Genomic DNA, 17,231 nt, shown 5'->3' with positions numbered 1-17,231 from the left:
AAAACCTTGTGACTTACCTATGGCCTCCAGGTGTCCTGTAATTCCCGCTTTTTATAAGGAACTGAAAACGATCCCAGATTTAAAATGAGTGTTTCCCCTGATTTTTGCCAAGCCTAAAAGACTTTCTTTAGAAACTCCAGGCACCTTTAACTTCTCCTTTCCTTCACCTACTAGTACTAAGTGCTATTACAGTTGACCCTTGATCAACATGGGTTTGATCTGTGCTGGTCCTCTTATACATGTGGGTTTTTTGGGTTTTTTTTAACATTTATTCATCTTCGAGAGAGAGATAGAATGTGAGAGGGGGAGGGGCAGAGAGAGAGGGAGACACAGAATCTGAAGCAGGCTCCAGGCTCTGAGCTGTCAGCACAGAGCCCAACTCAGGGCTCAAACCCACGAGCAATGAGATCATGACCTGAGCCAAAGTCGGAGCTTAACCGACTGAGCCACCCAGGCGCCCCTGATTTTGTTTATTTTTAAGAGCTGACCCCAAAAGCTGCAAGTCGCCAAAGTCTCCGCAGACACACCCGAAGGTGCCCGCTGCCCTTGGAGCACCAGGGAGGCCTGCTGAGGCTGTCAGCAGCCCCCAGGGGCCCCAGAACCGGGCAAGGCCACAGGTTGCCCTGTGTGTCCATGGGGTGGTCAGGTAAAGTGCCACGGCTGGGTCAGGAGGCTGGGCTGAAGCAGAGGAACACACCCAGAAGGCAGGGACGGCACCGCGTGGGGACCCCTGAGCCCCTGCTATACCGGCGCCCTCCCCATCTGTTCTCCGCTCACCGAGCTCCCAGGCAGATCCCTTTCCGTGGTGAGGTCCTTGCCCCTCCACCTTGCAGAGGCCAGTGTACACATGTGTGGCCACGGCTACCCATGGCCACAGGCTGGTGCTACACCTCCAGGCAGATGGGGCAGACGTACTGAACCTCAAGGCTACACACGACCACCCATGGGCCCGCCAGGCAGCCACTACCACCAACCTGAAACCCAGGCTGTGGGACTTTGCCATCCCCATGCCACACCCACCCTGTGCGGCCCCTGGCCCAGCCTGCCTGTATGCAGATTTTTTTCAGTACTGTAAATGTACTTTCTTGTCCTTATAATTTTTTTAATAACATTTTCTTTTCTCTATCTTACTTTATTGTAAGAATACAGTATATGATACATACAACACACAAAAATGTGTTAATCCACTCTTTAGGCTATCCATAAGGTTTCTGGTCAATGGTAGGCGATTGTAGTTAAGTTTGGGGGGCATCAAAATTTATATGGAGATTTTCAACTGTGGGGGTTGGAGTAAGAGCCCCTACACCCTGAGTTGTTCAAGGGTCAACTGTATTCCCCTTTCAAGTTGTTCTCATTATCAGAGCCACCACTGGGCTAGACCAGGCATCCTATGTGGCTAGGTGGCAGCTCAGTCTTAAAGTCTTTCTGAGTCTGAGGTGTCATGTGGAATGCAGCCTGGTCCCTGAAGACTTCTTTAAAAACAACGGTCATGTTGTTTTTCCTGCTTAAAAGCCTGCAGCTACTTCCCAGTACCTTTGGGGTACCTTTGTGACCTTTGGGGTCCATCCTACCTCATCCAATCTTATCTGTCACTACCTCTAATTTGTTCCATTTTTCCATTCTCCTCCCATTTATCCAGCCCATTCCCACTTCCACACCCCTACTCTTCCCCTTACCAAGAGTAGCCTCCTCCCTTCTCCCCATATATTAAAATCATACTCAATATTGAGAGACTAACACAATTCTTCCCAGATCAGACTCTCCATTATATCCTCCTTTCTACTTCTACTTAGTGTAGTGTCTGGAAGGAAGGTGCTTCTTAGTTCCTTATTATCTCGGCTTAGGTTTTCCTCATGTTATCTCATATGTGTTTGTCTCTTCTGCCTTGTAAAATTCCAAGGACTCCCAAACCGTACATGTTGAGAGCTCTAGGCAGAGCTACAATAGTTCAGAGAAAGGAGGGATTTATCACTTTTGTTGTGGGCATCAAATAGAAGCTCCACCAAGACAATAACGTAGCAACTGAAGGATAACTTTGCCTGTGGGCTTCCCAGGCTGATAGTACAGTATATTCAAGGGCAGAGATAGTGGTGGGAAAGTATGACAAGTATATAGCAAAGGGTGAGTAGTTCAACTTGGCTACTGATTAGAATCTTTAAAAGGACTTAACAGGAGATAAGGCTCCATGGTTCTCATCCCTAGGGGACATTTTGAAATATATGGTGGTGTTTTGAATTGTCATAAGATTTGGGGACGCTACTGGCAGGAACTAGGAATGTTAGGCCTCTGACAATGCACAGTACAATCCTGCACTATGAATTGTCCCACTCAATTCAAAATGTCAATAGCATGTCCCTTGGACATCTTGAACACAAAAAAAGGTCAGACCTTATTTAATCTCTGGGGAGAAGCCTGAATGCTCCTTTCTCCTGGAAAGAGCACATGGTAACTTCAATTATTGTGCCGAAATATTCACTCCTACACCTCACTTCCATGGGAGGAATATACTCTCTTACTCCATTGACGATGACAGGACTATATGATTTGCTTTGGCCGATGGGATGTCAGCAGATGGTGACACAGAGATCTCAAAAGTGCTTATGTAAATGGATTTGCTCTCTTGTATCTGTGCAGTTCCCATGGGAAGATTATGACCAGATTAGCCTAATAATCCCAGGAGAAAGATGAGAGCTATGGAGCAGAGCCAAATGTAGATCAGCCAACCCTCAGCCAAATCTCAAATCTGTGAATAAGCCCAGGCAAGATCAGCAAAGTCATTCAGATGAGCCCAACAGAGATTAGATGATCCCCAGATCAGAGGAAATAAACAATTCTTTTTAGCCACTGACTTTCTGGACGGTTTCCTAAGCAGCATCATTGTGACAACAGTTGACTAATACAAGATATGTGCCTGAGGGAGCCCCATTCCTCCCCCTTCTCCCCATTCACTGATGCTAGTATCCCAGTACTGAATCCTTTTTTTTTTAATGTTTTATTTATTTCTGAGAGAGAGAGAGAGAGAGACAGCGTGAGCAGGGCAGGGTCAGAGAGAGAGGGAGACACAGAGTCTGAAACAGGCTCCAGGCTCTGAGCTGTCAGCACAGAGCCCGACGCGGGGCTCGAACCCACGGACCGTGAGATCATGACCTGAGCCGAAGTTGGACGCTTAACCGACTGAGCCACCCAGGTACCCCCCGGTACTGAATCCTGAATGTCCCCCTTCTCTACTCTTTCTCCAGAGTATCTGAGACCTCTCAGTGGCTCACACATGTAGGGACCAAACCTTACCTACTACAGCCTCCTTCTCAGACGCAATCCCAAACTGGAGCTTCCCAGTCCCTTGAATCACCACACTCACATTCTGCATAATCTGTCTGACTCCATCTTGTCCTTGCATCTCATATACAAGGGGTGGGGTTGCCATCCCCTCCAGTTCTCTCCGGTCAAAGTCCTGTGCACCCACAGACATGACTTTCACGCCTTTCTCCCTCAAAGTGTGTGCGGCCTCCCAGACCTCATCTTCAGATTTGCCTGAGGTCATAACCACTGCATACTGGGGAACACCCTGGAGAAACCGGCTTCCTGCTGCCTCCTGGAAGAAGGTCTGATGAAGGTATCGCAGAGCTTTGCCTGTCCTCCTGGAGCCACCCCGGAGCAAAAAGTGACCATGGATGTGAGCAATCATCTCATTCTGGGTCTGATAGGTATTGAGCAGGAATTCAGTGTGACCTTGACCACCATACTGAGCCAGTCCAATCTGGTACTTGTCCCTGCCAACATCCAGCAGGCCAATCACTCTGGAGATGAAATTCTGCATCCACTGGAAACTCGCCTGTGATGTGTTCTCTGAGGTGTCGGCGAGAAAGACCACATCTGCATAAGCCTGGGTGAATTCTGGAATTAAAGAGAGAAGAAGGAAGGAAAAGACATAGAGGAGAAAGTAAATCAAATCAGAGCTCATGAAAATTGGATACAAGGATACGGGGAATATAAGAGGGAGAGGTGCTATATTTATGTAACACTGTACGTATTGTACTCCCACCTCCTCCGTGTGAGGCAAGGCTCTCTCCCTCTTATAGTTGGCTTCCTTTGTTGTCTGCTTTGTTAGACTAAAGCACCTCTTATCTGTTCTTCCACCAATGAAAGAGGCAAGCAAAATGGACATATACGGAGCAGTTATTTTGTGCTAGCAATTTTTATACGTCACCTGATTTAATCCTCATAAACCATCCTAGTAGGCACGTATTACTATCTTCACTGCACAGATGAGAACACTAAGGTGAAGAAGTGAAGCTGCTTGTTGACACTCACGTAATGAGAAAGTGGCAAAGGCAGAATCAAACACACGGGTCTCCGGGACTTCCTCTGAACCACAGGGCGGGATGCCCTTTACTACCTGTGAGAACTGCATTCATCCTTCAACCCTCAGCTCTGATGTTCCTTCACCTGGGAAGTCCCCCAAGTGGTCTCCAGTGGCGGCAGCCAGCTCCGCCTCCTGCCCTCCCACTACACTCAATGCGTCCTGGCTCATGCTGCAATTAGGGGTCTCGGTTGGAATATTGGGTTTTGACACAGCTGCTTACCTTTTATCTTACCCTCCACTGCTAAGCACAGAGTCTGCAGAATGCCTCCTGAGAAATCCTGCAGGCTGTTGAAGTTTTCAGTGTTGACGAGAAACTTCTCAAATGGCTCACTGGCTATTTTTTGTAGTTCCTGGACATCCTGCACACTCACCCCTACCACATACACAACAACTCCATCTTCTTTTAACTTGTCAGCTGCCTCCTGGGCGTCATCATTTGACTCCCCATCTGTCACCAGGATAACTATCTGAGGAACCCTGTCCTTAGCCCGGCTGCCAGCTGCCTCAGTAAAGTACTCTGCCCTGATAAACTCCAGGGCACTCCCTGTGTTTGTGCCTCCTGTACAGTAGGGAAGATTCTGGATCTGCTCCAGGACCACACTCTTCAGAGGGTACTGGTTCAGCCGAAAGGCTGGGGAGATGTTGTCATTATACTGAGCAAGTCCCACTCGGACCTGGTCACTTGATGTCAAGCCCCAAGACAACAGAGTGAAGGAAGTTCTTCACTTTCTGGAAGTTCTGGGGTCCAATGCTGGTTGAGCTGTCTACTAGGAAGACAATGTCTGCCAGGACTGCCTCTCTGCAAGCTGCAAGAAAGAGGACAAAATGTATGGGGTCTGTGGGTCATCAGTCAAAATGCTTAGAACCAGTGGAGCTGAATGGTGTGCAGAAAGGAGAGCAGTGCCAGTCAGACTATACTCCATGATCCTCAGCCGCCCTAAATGACAGTGCTCAGAGAAGTGACAACATTCCCTGAGCTTTTCCTTGCCTCCACTCTATCATCTTCTGAGGCTTCTGTCCTGTTCTATTGATACCTCCAGTCTTGGAATCCATTTGGACAATCCCTTGAATCTCATTAAGAAGAAAAATCCTTTTATAAATGAGAAAGGGGTTTTCCTCTTTCCAGTGGTAATAAACTTCATCTCGACAAGTGTGTTGCTACAAACAGGTCAGAAAGCTGGAATATATCCTGTATTCCATGACACATCTCATTGTAGCTCCACCACTTAGGAGACCTGTGACCTATTTATCACTCACCTTTCGGAGACTCAATTTTCTTCTCTGCAGCACTGAAATCTGTATACCGGCCCTCACACTCTCACAGAGTTGTTTTGAGGATACAATAAGATAATCTACTGTAGTACAATTATTAGTGCTCTGCCCAGGTCCTCTTGAATTCCTTTTTACCATTTGCATACACTGCTTTTTGGAGGACTTCTCTTCAGCTACTGAAGCTGCCTTGCCTATAGTATATGAAAGCCTAGCTGAAGCATAATTTATGTTCCTGAGTTCTCCAAAAGGATCAAACTAAAACTGCCCTCTATGGAACTTTTACCTGAGATCACGTTCTTCCTTTCTTTCCTCTACCTCTCCATCCTGCACCCCTCACATCCTTACCAACCTTCTTTGGGAGCTCTTCCATAATAAATAATGTATATCCAAATCCTTGCCTCAGGCTCTGCTTCTAGGGAACACAATCTCTGACAATTGTTCTATTGGGATGGATCTGCTCTAACAAACCTGAGATCAGATCCTAGCTCTGCCATCAAGTTAGGTGGCATGCCTCACATGAAAAATGCAACTGATACCAATTTCCTTACATATCCATATAAAAGTAAATACTAATTGCCCTATGTATCGTACACTTCCTTATGTGTCTAACAAAGAATTGCTTTATGTATCTATCTATCAGTCAGATGGGCAATGTAAATAAGTTTGGCAAACTATATAGTACCAAGCAAGTGGTAGTTAGTACTACTAAGTATATAAAACCTTTTTGTAAGCTTTGAAGTGACACACAAAAGCATGGTATATAATTTGATTGTACAAATGCAGTACTACCACCACACACCTGCAGCATCAAATGGGTGAAAAGCTCTAGCACTTTTTCTCATTTACCTGTCTTATATAGAAATACCAAAATAATGAATAAGGAATGAAGGCTCTATCCTTTTATGGATTTTGATGAACACCACTAGTAAGCTTCTCTTCCTCTGCTCAAAGTTCTCTGCTTTCTGATAGAATTAAGTAATTAATTTGTAAAGGATTTCTGCAAGGTTATGCCCCATCACCACCAACAGAAGTACCAAGCTAATGACAGTTATGTCATCACAAGTAATGACTGAAATGCTTATCACCACAACACTTGTCACTTCTGATGGACTGAGCGCTGTGATAAGCACTCTACTTGCACAGTTTTATTTAATGCTTTCAACAACTCTCTGAGCCGGGTACTCCCATCCTAAGAAGAAAATTTAGATTCAGAGAGAGAAAGTAACTTGTTCAAGCTGACACAGTTAAAAAGTAGAGAACTGGTATTTATTTGAACCCAGACCTTAGTTTTCCTTCAATTCATTCTTCAAACCATTACATTATACCAACACACCATCAGTACATTAAGCAAGCTTCCTGGGGGCTCTACTGCCCCTCTCTTCTCTCCTCTCCTCTCCCCATCCAGACAACACGGATAAGTTAATCTAGGCATAACAATATCATTCTAGGAGCAAATATTCTTCCTTCTGAAATGGACTCATACTACATCTATATATAGAACCAGCGTAAGGTGCACAGGATTTATTTTAAAAATTGGTAAGTCTCTGGTCAATGATTGGAGAGGAGCATAGAGTACAGATAGTTTAGTGAGACTGTAATACTAAAACTCAGCATGCACACATGTGAAAAATAAGAAGGATGCTGGGAGAGATGAGTAAGAGATAAAGCTTTGACTGTGGCTTCTAGATCAGAAATAAGAAAGGGAAAGGCTCTGTACCTGGAAAGACATAGTTAACGGGTGGAGCTGCCTTTGCCAAAGTATCACAGAGCTGTTGCCGCAGCTTCTGAGCATGACTGCTCAGATTAGGGAAGTTAGGAACAAAGGAGGCAAACTTCTCCGCAGGGCTGCTCGCCATCTCCCTGAGCTCCGCCAAAACTGCATCTTTGACGCCGACGGTATAAAGTAGGATGCCTGCCCTCTTCAGGGCCTCTGCAGCTTCCTGCACGTGGTCCTCCGCTCGGCTGCTGCTGATCACTACGGCCACCTGAGGCACACCCTGGCTTGCTCGACTCCCTGCTGTTTCGTGGAAGTGGTGATCCAGAAGGAACTGCAGGGCCAGGCCCATCTTGTGGCCCCCAGGCCTAAACTGAAAGCCTTGAATGTGTTTCAACACATCGCCTTTGCGGTTGTAGTCAGAAAGTAGGAATTCAGAATGAGGTACATCACCGTACTGGGCCAGCCCCACACGGATGGTGTCTCTGCTGACATTGAAGCTGTTTACCAGGATGTGCAAGAAGTGCCGCACAACACGGGCATGTTGAGGGTTGATGATGGTGTCCACTAGAAACACAACATCTCCCACAGAAGCCTCCCTGCAGACTGGGGAAGAGAGTCAATTGAAGATAAAACATCACAAAATTGACAGCTACTGGCTGTGAATCCATTTCTCCCCACTCACTGTCTTCACACCCTGTAGATCTGCCTGCACAGCTCTTTGACGAAAGCTAATACGCATGGCTTAAGGACACCATCATCTTCCTTTGCTGCCTCAAGGCTACCATCGACCCTTGTTCACCTGTCAGCCTACTTCATTTTAACAGAACTCTGACCCCTTCAGTGAGATCTCGGACTATGGCCCTCCACCCATCCCTTAACTTAATGAAAGAAACCATTTTTCTACCAGTAGAGGATGCTGTTGGTACCTCACCTAGACCTCTGCTGGAGGCACATCTATGCCCAGCTGCTTCAAGTGCTACACTTAACTGCTCCCCTCTGAGACTTTGTCTAGAGACCAGTCCCTGGCTGAAGGGAGCAGCCACATCTGGAAACACCTGGAAAGTTATGCTGTTTGGGTGGTCCATGTTTGATCACATGAGGATACAAACCTGGCCCCCTTGCTTTAACTGAAATAATTCATGGCGCTATTTATGCTCCAGCATCTTCCATGGCTCAGGCCACGGCTGCATTTTACCTGAGGCTACATCCTCGCTTGGCTTCTTCACCTTCAGCCTTTCTCACTTCTCTTACTCCCTTATAGGTTTCTCCTAAAGGTACTCCCTCAAAGTAACACATTCACCAAATCCTTGTCCCCGGCTCTGCTTCTAGAGACCCGACCTAGGATCAGCTTTCCAGCTCTCATCTCTGGCACTCCCTAGCGACCACCAGCCCCTTTTAGTTTGACTCATGGCATTCCCATAAGTGTGGCTCCCGTTTGTCCTTTGGCTCCTGGAAATCAAGCCTGCATTGTGCTACTACTTTTCCCAAACCCAGTTGTAACCCTGGGAAACACAATCCCAGTGGTGGCCAGAGTAAGTGGTGCTCTAGCTGGGCCCACCCTGGTCTCCAGTACGGAAGAGGTCAGACACCAGTGGCTGCCGGACTTGAGCAAATCGCTAATCTTTCTGCTTCTCAGATTTCATCTTTCTACAGTAAGGGTTTGACCAGATGACCTGGTCCCTTCCATCTCAAACGTTACATTTCTGTGATAAGAAGTAAACACACGGATTGAACACAGTGCTTGTGTGGACAAAACAAAAAAAAAAAAACAAAAAGNTATGACCTACCCATCCATTGGTAACCAGTGTGACTTCCCCGCCATACCTTGCAGAGTGATTATTTGTGCTGATGGTAGGAGAACACATAAATTAGTGATGAGAGAGAAGAGAAACAAAAGCAGAAACCAGCTCAAGATGATGTTAGTTTCAAGTGACTAAAAAAAAGAGATGGTTATCCAACACTGGTTAAACACATCTTATATTTGGTTTTGTGCCAGGAAGAGGGTTTAAATACTGCCTTGGGCTGACACTGTACTCTCTAGTTTTATCTCTACCTTCTCCACTTTGCTCTCCATGGTCCAGGCTCCTTACCCTAAGCTCTCAACCCACCACATTCCCACTTACCATTGCCCCCAACATACTATTCCATTGAGTTTCATTCCATTGAGTTTCATTTCCCTCTCTCTCTCTCTCTCTGTCTCTGTCTGTCTCCTAATAAATTCTCATAGAATCATGTTATTTTATCTTCATTTGTAATGTAACATTCATTAATGTGCTTATTCAATTAATGCCAATCTCCCCAACTAGACTGTGGGCTCCATGAAAACAAACACCATAACTTTTCATTGTCCATCACTCAGTGTCTAGCATAGGATAGTCATCCAAAAAACATTTAAGGGAGAAAATATTTAGGAAAGAGAAAAAGAGAGAGGGAGGGAGANGGTACTGAATCCTGAATGTCCCCCTTCTCTACTCTTTCTCCAGAGTATCTGAGACCTCTCAGTGGCTCACACATGTAGGGACCAAACCTTACCTACTACAGCCTCCTTCTCAGACGCAATCCCAAACTGGAGCTTCCCAGTCCCTTGAATCACCACACTCACATTCTGCATAATCTGTCTGACTCCATCTTGTCCTTGCATCTCATATACAAGGGGTGGGGTTGCCATCCCCTCCAGTTCTCTCCGGTCAAAGTCCTGTGCACCCACAGACATGACTTTCACGCCTTTCTCCCTCAAAGTGTGTGCGGCCTCCCAGACCTCATCTTCAGATTTGCCTGAGGTCATAACCACTGCATACTGGGGAACACCCTGGAGAAACCGGCTTCCTGCTGCCTCCTGGAAGAAGGTCTGATGAAGGTATCGCAGAGCTTTGCCTGTCCTCCTGGAGCCACCCCGGAGCAAAAAGTGACCATGGATGTGAGCAATCATCTCATTCTGGGTCTGATAGGTATTGAGCAGGAATTCAGTGTGACCTTGACCACCATACTGAGCCAGTCCAATCTGGTACTTGTCCCTGCCAACATCCAGCAGGCCAATCACTCTGGAGATGAAATTCTGCATCCACTGGAAACTCGCCTGTGATGTGTTCTCTGAGGTGTCGGCGAGAAAGACCACATCTGCATAAGCCTGGGTGAATTCTGGAATTAAAGAGAGAAGAAGGAAGGAAAAGACATAGAGGAGAAAGTAAATCAAATCAGAGCTCATGAAAATTGGATACAAGGATACGGGGAATATAAGAGGGAGAGGTGCTATATTTATGTAACACTGTACGTATTGTACTCCCACCTCCTCCGTGTGAGGCAAGGCTCTCTCCCTCTTATAGTTGGCTTCCTCTGTTGTCTGCTTTGTTAGACTAAAGCACCTCTTATCTGTTCTTCCACCAATGAAAGAGGCAAGCAAAATGGACATATACGGAGCAGTTATTTTGTGCTAGCAATTTTTATACGTCACCTGATTTAATCCTCATAAACCATCCTAGTAGGCACGTATTACTATCTTCACTGCACAGATGAGAACACTAAGGTGAAGAAGTGAAGCTGCTTGTTGACACTCACGTAATGAGAAAGTGGCAAAGGCAGAATCAAACACACGGGTCTCCGGGACTTCCTCTGAACCACAGGGCGGGATGCCCTTTACTACCTGTGAGAACTGCATTCATCCTTCAACCCTCAGCTCTGATGTTCCTTCACCTGGGAAGTCCCCCAAGTGGTCTCCAGTGGCGGCAGCCAGCTCCGCCTCCTGCCCTCCCACTACACTCAATGCGTCCTGGCTCATGCTGCAATTAGGGGTCTCGGTTGGAATATTGGGTTTTGACACAGCTGCTTACCTTTTATCTTACCCTCCACTGCTAAGCACAGAGTCTGCAGAATGCCTCCTGAGAAATCCTGCAGGCTGTTGAAGTTTTCAGTGTTGACGAGAAACTTCTCAAATGGCTCACTGGCTATTTTTTGTAGTTCCTGGACATCCTGCACACTCACCCCTACCACATACACAACAACTCCATCTTCTTTTAACTTGTCAGCTGCCTCCTGGGCGTCATCATTTGACTCCCCATCTGTCACCAGGATAACTATCTGAGGAACCCTGTCCTTAGCCCGGCTGCCAGCTGCCTCAGTAAAGTACTCTGCCCTGATAAACTCCAGGGCACTCCCTGTGTTTGTGCCTCCTGTACAGTAGGGAAGATTCTGGATCTGCTCCAGGACCACACTCTTCAGAGGGTACTGGTTCAGCCGAAAGGCTGGGGAGATGTTGTCATTATACTGAGCAAGTCCCACTCGGACCTGGTCACTGCTGATGTCAAGCCCCAAGACAACAGAGTGAAGGAAGTTCTTCACTTTCTGGAAGTTCTGGGGTCCAATGCTGGTTGAGCTGTCTACTAGGAAGACAATGTCTGCCAGGACTGCCTCTCTGCAAGCTGCAAGAAAGAGGACAAAATGTATGGGGTCTGTGGGTCATCAGTCAAAATGCTTAGAACCAGTGGAGCTGAATGGTGTGCAGAAAGGAGAGCAGTGCCAGTCAGACTATACTCCATGATCCTCAGCCGCCCTAAATGACAGTGCTCAGAGAAGTGACAACATTCCCTGAGCTTTTCCTTGCCTCCACTCTATCATCTTCTGAGGCTTCTGTCCTGTTCTATTGATACCTCCAGTCTTGGAATCCATTTGGACAATCCCTTGAATCTCATTAAGAAGAAAAATCCTTTTATAAATGAGAAAGGGGTTTTCCTCTTTCCAGTGGTAATAAACTTCATCTCGACAAGTGTGTTGCTACAAACAGGTCAGAAAGCTGGAATATATCCTGTATTCCATGACACATCTCATTGTAGCTCCACCACTTAGGAGACCTGTGACCTATTTATCACTCACTTTTCGGAGACTCAATTTTCTTCTCTGCAGCACTGAAATCTGTATACCGGCCCTCACACTCTCACAGAGTTGTTTTGAGGATACAATAAGATAATCTACTGTAGTACAATTATTAGTGCTCTGCCCAGGTCCTCTTGAATTCCTTTTTACCATTTGCATACACTGCTTTTTGGAGGACTTCTCTTCAGCTACTGAAGCTGCCTTGCCTATAGTATATGAAAGCCTAGCTGAAGCATAATTTATGTTCCTGAGTTCTCCAAAAGGATCAAACTAAAACTGCCCTCTATGGAACTTTTACCTGAGATCACGTTCTTCCTTTCTTTCCTCTACCTCTCCATCCTGCACCCCTCACATCCTTACCAACCTTCTTTGGGAGCTCTTCCATAATAAATAATGTATATCCAAATCCTTGCCTCAGGCTCTGCTTCTAGGGAACACAATCTCTGACAATTGTTCTATTGGGATGGATCTGCTCTAACAAACCTGAGATCAGATCCTAGCTCTGCCATCAAGTTAGGTGGCATGCCTCACATGAAAAATGCAACTGATACCAATTTCCTTACATATCCATATAAAAGTAAATACTAATTGCCCTATGTATCGTACACTTCCTTATGTGTCTAACAAAGAATTGCTTTATGTATCTATCTATCAGTCAGATGGGCAATGTAAATAAGTTTGGCAAACTATATAGTACCAAGCAAGTGGTAGTTAGTACTACTAAGTATATAAAACCTTTTTGTAAGCTTTGAAGTGACACACAAAAGCATGGTATATAATTTGATTGTACAAATGCAGTACTACCACCACACACCTGCAGCATCAAATGGGTGAAAAGCTCTAGCACTTTTTCTCATTTACCTGTCTTATATAGAAATACCAAAATAATGAATAAGGAATGAAGGCTCTATCCTTTTATGGATTTTGATGAACACCACTAGTAAGCTTCTCTTCCTCTGCTCAAAGTTCTCTGCTTTCTGATAGAATTAAGTAATTAATTTGTAAAGGATTTCTGCAAGGTTATGCCCCATCACCACCAACAGAAGTACCAAGCTAATGACAGTTATGTCATCACAAGTAATGACTGAAATGCTTATCACCACAACACTTGTCACTTCTGATGGACTGAGCGCTGTGATAAGCACTCTACTTGCACAGTTTTATTTAATGCTTTCAACAACTCTCTGAGCCGGGTACTCCCATCCTAAGAAGAAAATTTAGATTCAGAGAGAGAAAGTAACTTGTTCAAGCTGACACAGTTAAAAAGTAGAGAACTGGTATTTATTTGAACCCAGACCTTAGTTTTCCTTCAATTCATTCTTCAAACCATTACATTATACCAACACACCATCAGTACATTAAGCAAGCTTCCTGGGGGCTCTACTGCCCCTCTCTTCTCTCCTCTCCTCTCCCCATCCAGACAACACGGATAAGTTAATCTAGGCATAACAATATCATTCTAGGAGCAAATATTCTTCCTTCTGAAATGGACTCATACTACATCTATATATAGAACCAGCGTAAGGTGCACAGGATTTATTTTAAAAATTGGTAAGTCTCTGGTCAATGATTGGAGAGGAGCATAGAGTACAGATAGTTTAGTGAGACTGTAATACTAAAACTCAGCATGCACACATGTGAAAAATAAGAAGGATGCTGGGAGAGATGAGTAAGAGATAAAGCTTTGACTGTGGCTTCTAGATCAGAAATAAGAAAGGGAAAGGCTCTGTACCTGGAAAGACATAGTTAACGGGTGGAGCTGCCTTTGCCAAAGTATCACAGAGCTGTTGCCGCAGCTTCTGAGCATGACTGCTCAGATTAGGGAAGTTAGGAACAAAGGAGGCAAACTTCTCCGCAGGGCTGCTCGCCATCTCCCTGAGCTCCGCCAAAACTGCATCTTTGACGCCGACGGTATAAAGTAGGATGCCTGCCCTCTTCAGGGCCTCTGCAGCTTCCTGCACGTGGTCCTCCGCTGGGCTGCTGCTGATCACTACGGCCACCTGAGGCACACCCTGGCTTGCTCGACTCCCTGCTGTTTCGTGGAAGTGGTGATCCAGAAGGAACTGCAGGGCCAGGCCCATCTTGTGGCCCCCAGGCCTAAACTGAAAGCCTTGAATGTGTTTCAACACATCGCCTTTGCGGTTGTAGTCAGAAAGTAGGAATTCAGAATGAGGTACATCGCCGTACTGGGCCAGCCCCACACGGATGGTGTCTCTGCTGACATTGAAGCTGTTTACCAGGATGTGCAAGAAGTGCCGCACAACACGGGCATGTTGAGGGTTGATGATGGTGTCCACTAGAAACACAACATCTCCCACAGAAGCCTCCCTGCAGACTGGGGAAGAGAGTCAATTGAAGATAAAACATCACAAAATTGACAGCTACTGGCTGTGAATCCATTTCTCCCCACTCACTGTCTTCACACCCTGTAGATCTGCCTGCACAGCTCTTTGACGAAAGCTAATACGCATGGCTTAAGGACACCATCATCTTCCTTTGCTGCCTCAAGGCTACCATCGACCCTTGTTCACCTGTCAGCCTACTTCATTTTAACAGAACTCTGACCCCTTCAGTGAGATCTCGGACTATGGCCCTCCACCCATCCCTTAACTTAATGAAAGAAACCATTTTTCTACCAGTAGAGGATGCTGTTGGTACCTCACCTAGACCTCTGCTGGAGGCACATCTATGCCCAGCTGCTTCAAGTGCTACACTTAACTGCTCCCCTCTGAGACTTTGTCTAGAGACCAGTCCCTGGCTGAAGGGAGCAGCCACATCTGGAAACACCTGGAAAGTTATGCTGTTTGGGTGGTCCATGTTTGATCACATGAGGATACAAACCTGGCCCCCTTGCTTTAACTGAAATAATTCATGGCGCTATTTATGCTCCAGCATCTTCCATGGCTCAGGCCACGGCTGCATTTTACCTGAGGCTACATCCTCGCTTGGCTTCTTCACCTTCAGCCTTTCTCACTTCTCTTACTCCCTTATAGGTTTCTCCTAAAGGTACTCCCTCAAAGTAACACATTCACCAAATCCTTGTCCCCGGCTCTGCTTCTAGAGACCCGACCTAGGATCAGCTTTCCAGCTCTCATCTCTGGCACTCCCTAGCGACCACCAGCCCCTTTTAGTTTGACTCATGGCATTCCCATAAGTGTGGCTCCCGTTTGTCCTTTGGCTCCTGGAAATCAAGCCTGCATTGTGCTACTACTTTTCCCAAACCCAGTTGTAACCCTGGGAAACACAATCCCAGTGGTGGCCAGAGTAAGTGGTGCTCTAGCTGGGCCCACCCTGGTCTCCAGTAGAGAAGAGGTCAGACACCAGTGGCTGCCGGACTTGAGCAAATCGCTAATCTTTCTGCTTCTCAGATTTCATCTTTCTACAGTAAGGGTTTGACCAGATGACCGTCCCTTCCANTGATTATGACCTACCCATCCATTGGTAACCAGTGTGACTTCCCCGCCATACCTTGCAGAGTGATTATTTGTGCTGATGGTAGGAGAACACATAAATTAGTGATGAGAGAGAAGAGAAACAAAAGCAGAAACCAGCTCAAGATGATGTTAGTTTCAAGTGACTAAAAAAAAGAGATGGTTATCCAACACTGGTTAAACACATCTTATATTTGGTTTTGTGCCAGGAAGAGGNTGATTATGACCTACCCATCCATTGGTAACCAGTGTGACTTCCCCGCCATACCTTGCAGAGTGATTATTTGTGCTGATGGTAGGAGAACACATAAATTAGTGATGAGAGAGAAGAGAAACAAAAGCAGAAACCAGCTCAAGATGATGTTAGTTTCAAGTGACTAAAAAAAAGAGATGGTTATCCAACACTGGTTAAACACATCTTATATTTGGTTTTGTGCCAGGAAGAGGGTTTAAATACTGCCTTGGGCTGACACTGTACTCTCTAGTTTTATCTCTACCTTCTCCACTTTGCTCTCCATGGTCCAGGCTCCTTACCCTAAGCTCTCAACCCACCACATTCCCACTTACCATTGCCCCCAACATACTATTCCATTGAGTTTCATTCCATTGAGTTTCATTTCTCTCTCTCTCTCTCTCTCTGTCTCTGTCTGTCTCCTAATAAATTCTCATAGAATCATGTTATTTTATCTTCATTTGTAATGTAACATTCATTAATGTGCTTATTCAATTAATGCCAATCTCCCCAACTAGACTGTGGGCTCCATGAAAACAAACACCATAACTTTCATTGTCCATCACTCAGTGTCTAGCATAGGATAGTCATCCAAAAAACATTTAAGGGAGAAAATATTTAGGAAAGAGAAAAAGAGAGAGGGAGGGAGAAAGGGAGAAGATCTCACTTACAAGAATGGAAATATTGAACATTAATGAAACCAAATAAGGGAATCAGAAAATTTTGTTAGAAATAATCCTATGAGATTATGCAATGCAATACTGTAGCCACTATTGAGCACTTGGAATGTAGCTAGTACAAATGAGAAACCAGATTTAAAATTTTACTGAATTTTAATTTATTTTAATTTAAATAGTCATATGTGGCTAGTGGCCACTGTATTTAAAAATGCAAGTATAGAGTAATGAATCCAATTCATTCATCTCACAGATAAAGAAAATAAAACCGAGAAAGGCAAAGTAACTCATGTAACTCCGTTCAAATGGCCAATATTAGAAACCAGATCTCTTGACATCCAGTCCATACTCTGGACTGCCATAACGATTAAATTAAAAGTCCATATTACATAGAACGGCAAAGACCCTCTACGAGTTTAGGCAGAGAAGAGCTGATGAAGGTTGGTGTACTCTAGGGACACTAAATCCATTTGTCACTTCTAGATTCCAGAGTCCCAAGTCTCAGGAGTTTGCCTAATCTTCATCAGAAAGTCAAATGGAGTCACGATTACTGAAAAGGTAGGTAATAAATGAGCTTTTCTCCTTTAAGCTTTATTTCCCCTAGAATGTACTCCTGTTGAGAAGAGAGTATTCAGTGAGCACCCCAGGAATGGCCAGCAGATTGGGTCCACCC

At 45.4% G+C, this 17,231-nt stretch overlaps 1 protein-coding gene across 1 annotated transcript in view; it reads right to left on the bottom strand.

Moving 5' to 3' along the window:
• The window catches only part of LOC144220567 (collagen alpha-4(VI) chain-like), a 128,547-nt gene that overhangs the window by 93,860 nt on the left and 17,456 nt on the right, over window positions 1-17,231 (bottom strand). The window contains exons 3-4 of the mRNA XM_077750876.1: window positions 13,951-14,553; window positions 9,885-10,490 (exon numbers count right to left, since the gene is read on the bottom strand). Coding sequence (XP_077607002.1) covers window positions 9,885-10,490; window positions 13,951-14,553 — 1,209 coding nt within the window. The remainder of the gene's footprint in view (window positions 1-9,884; window positions 10,491-13,950; window positions 14,554-17,231) is intronic.

The sequence above is a fragment of the Crocuta crocuta genome, unplaced genomic scaffold, assembly GCF_008692635.1.
Source record: "Crocuta crocuta isolate KB4526 unplaced genomic scaffold, BGI_CrCroc_1.0 scaffold279, whole genome shotgun sequence".
Taxonomy (NCBI): domain Eukaryota; kingdom Metazoa; phylum Chordata; class Mammalia; order Carnivora; family Hyaenidae; genus Crocuta; species Crocuta crocuta.
Note: the sequence above shows the minus strand (reverse complement) of the source record. Positions and strands in the feature narration are given on the sequence as shown.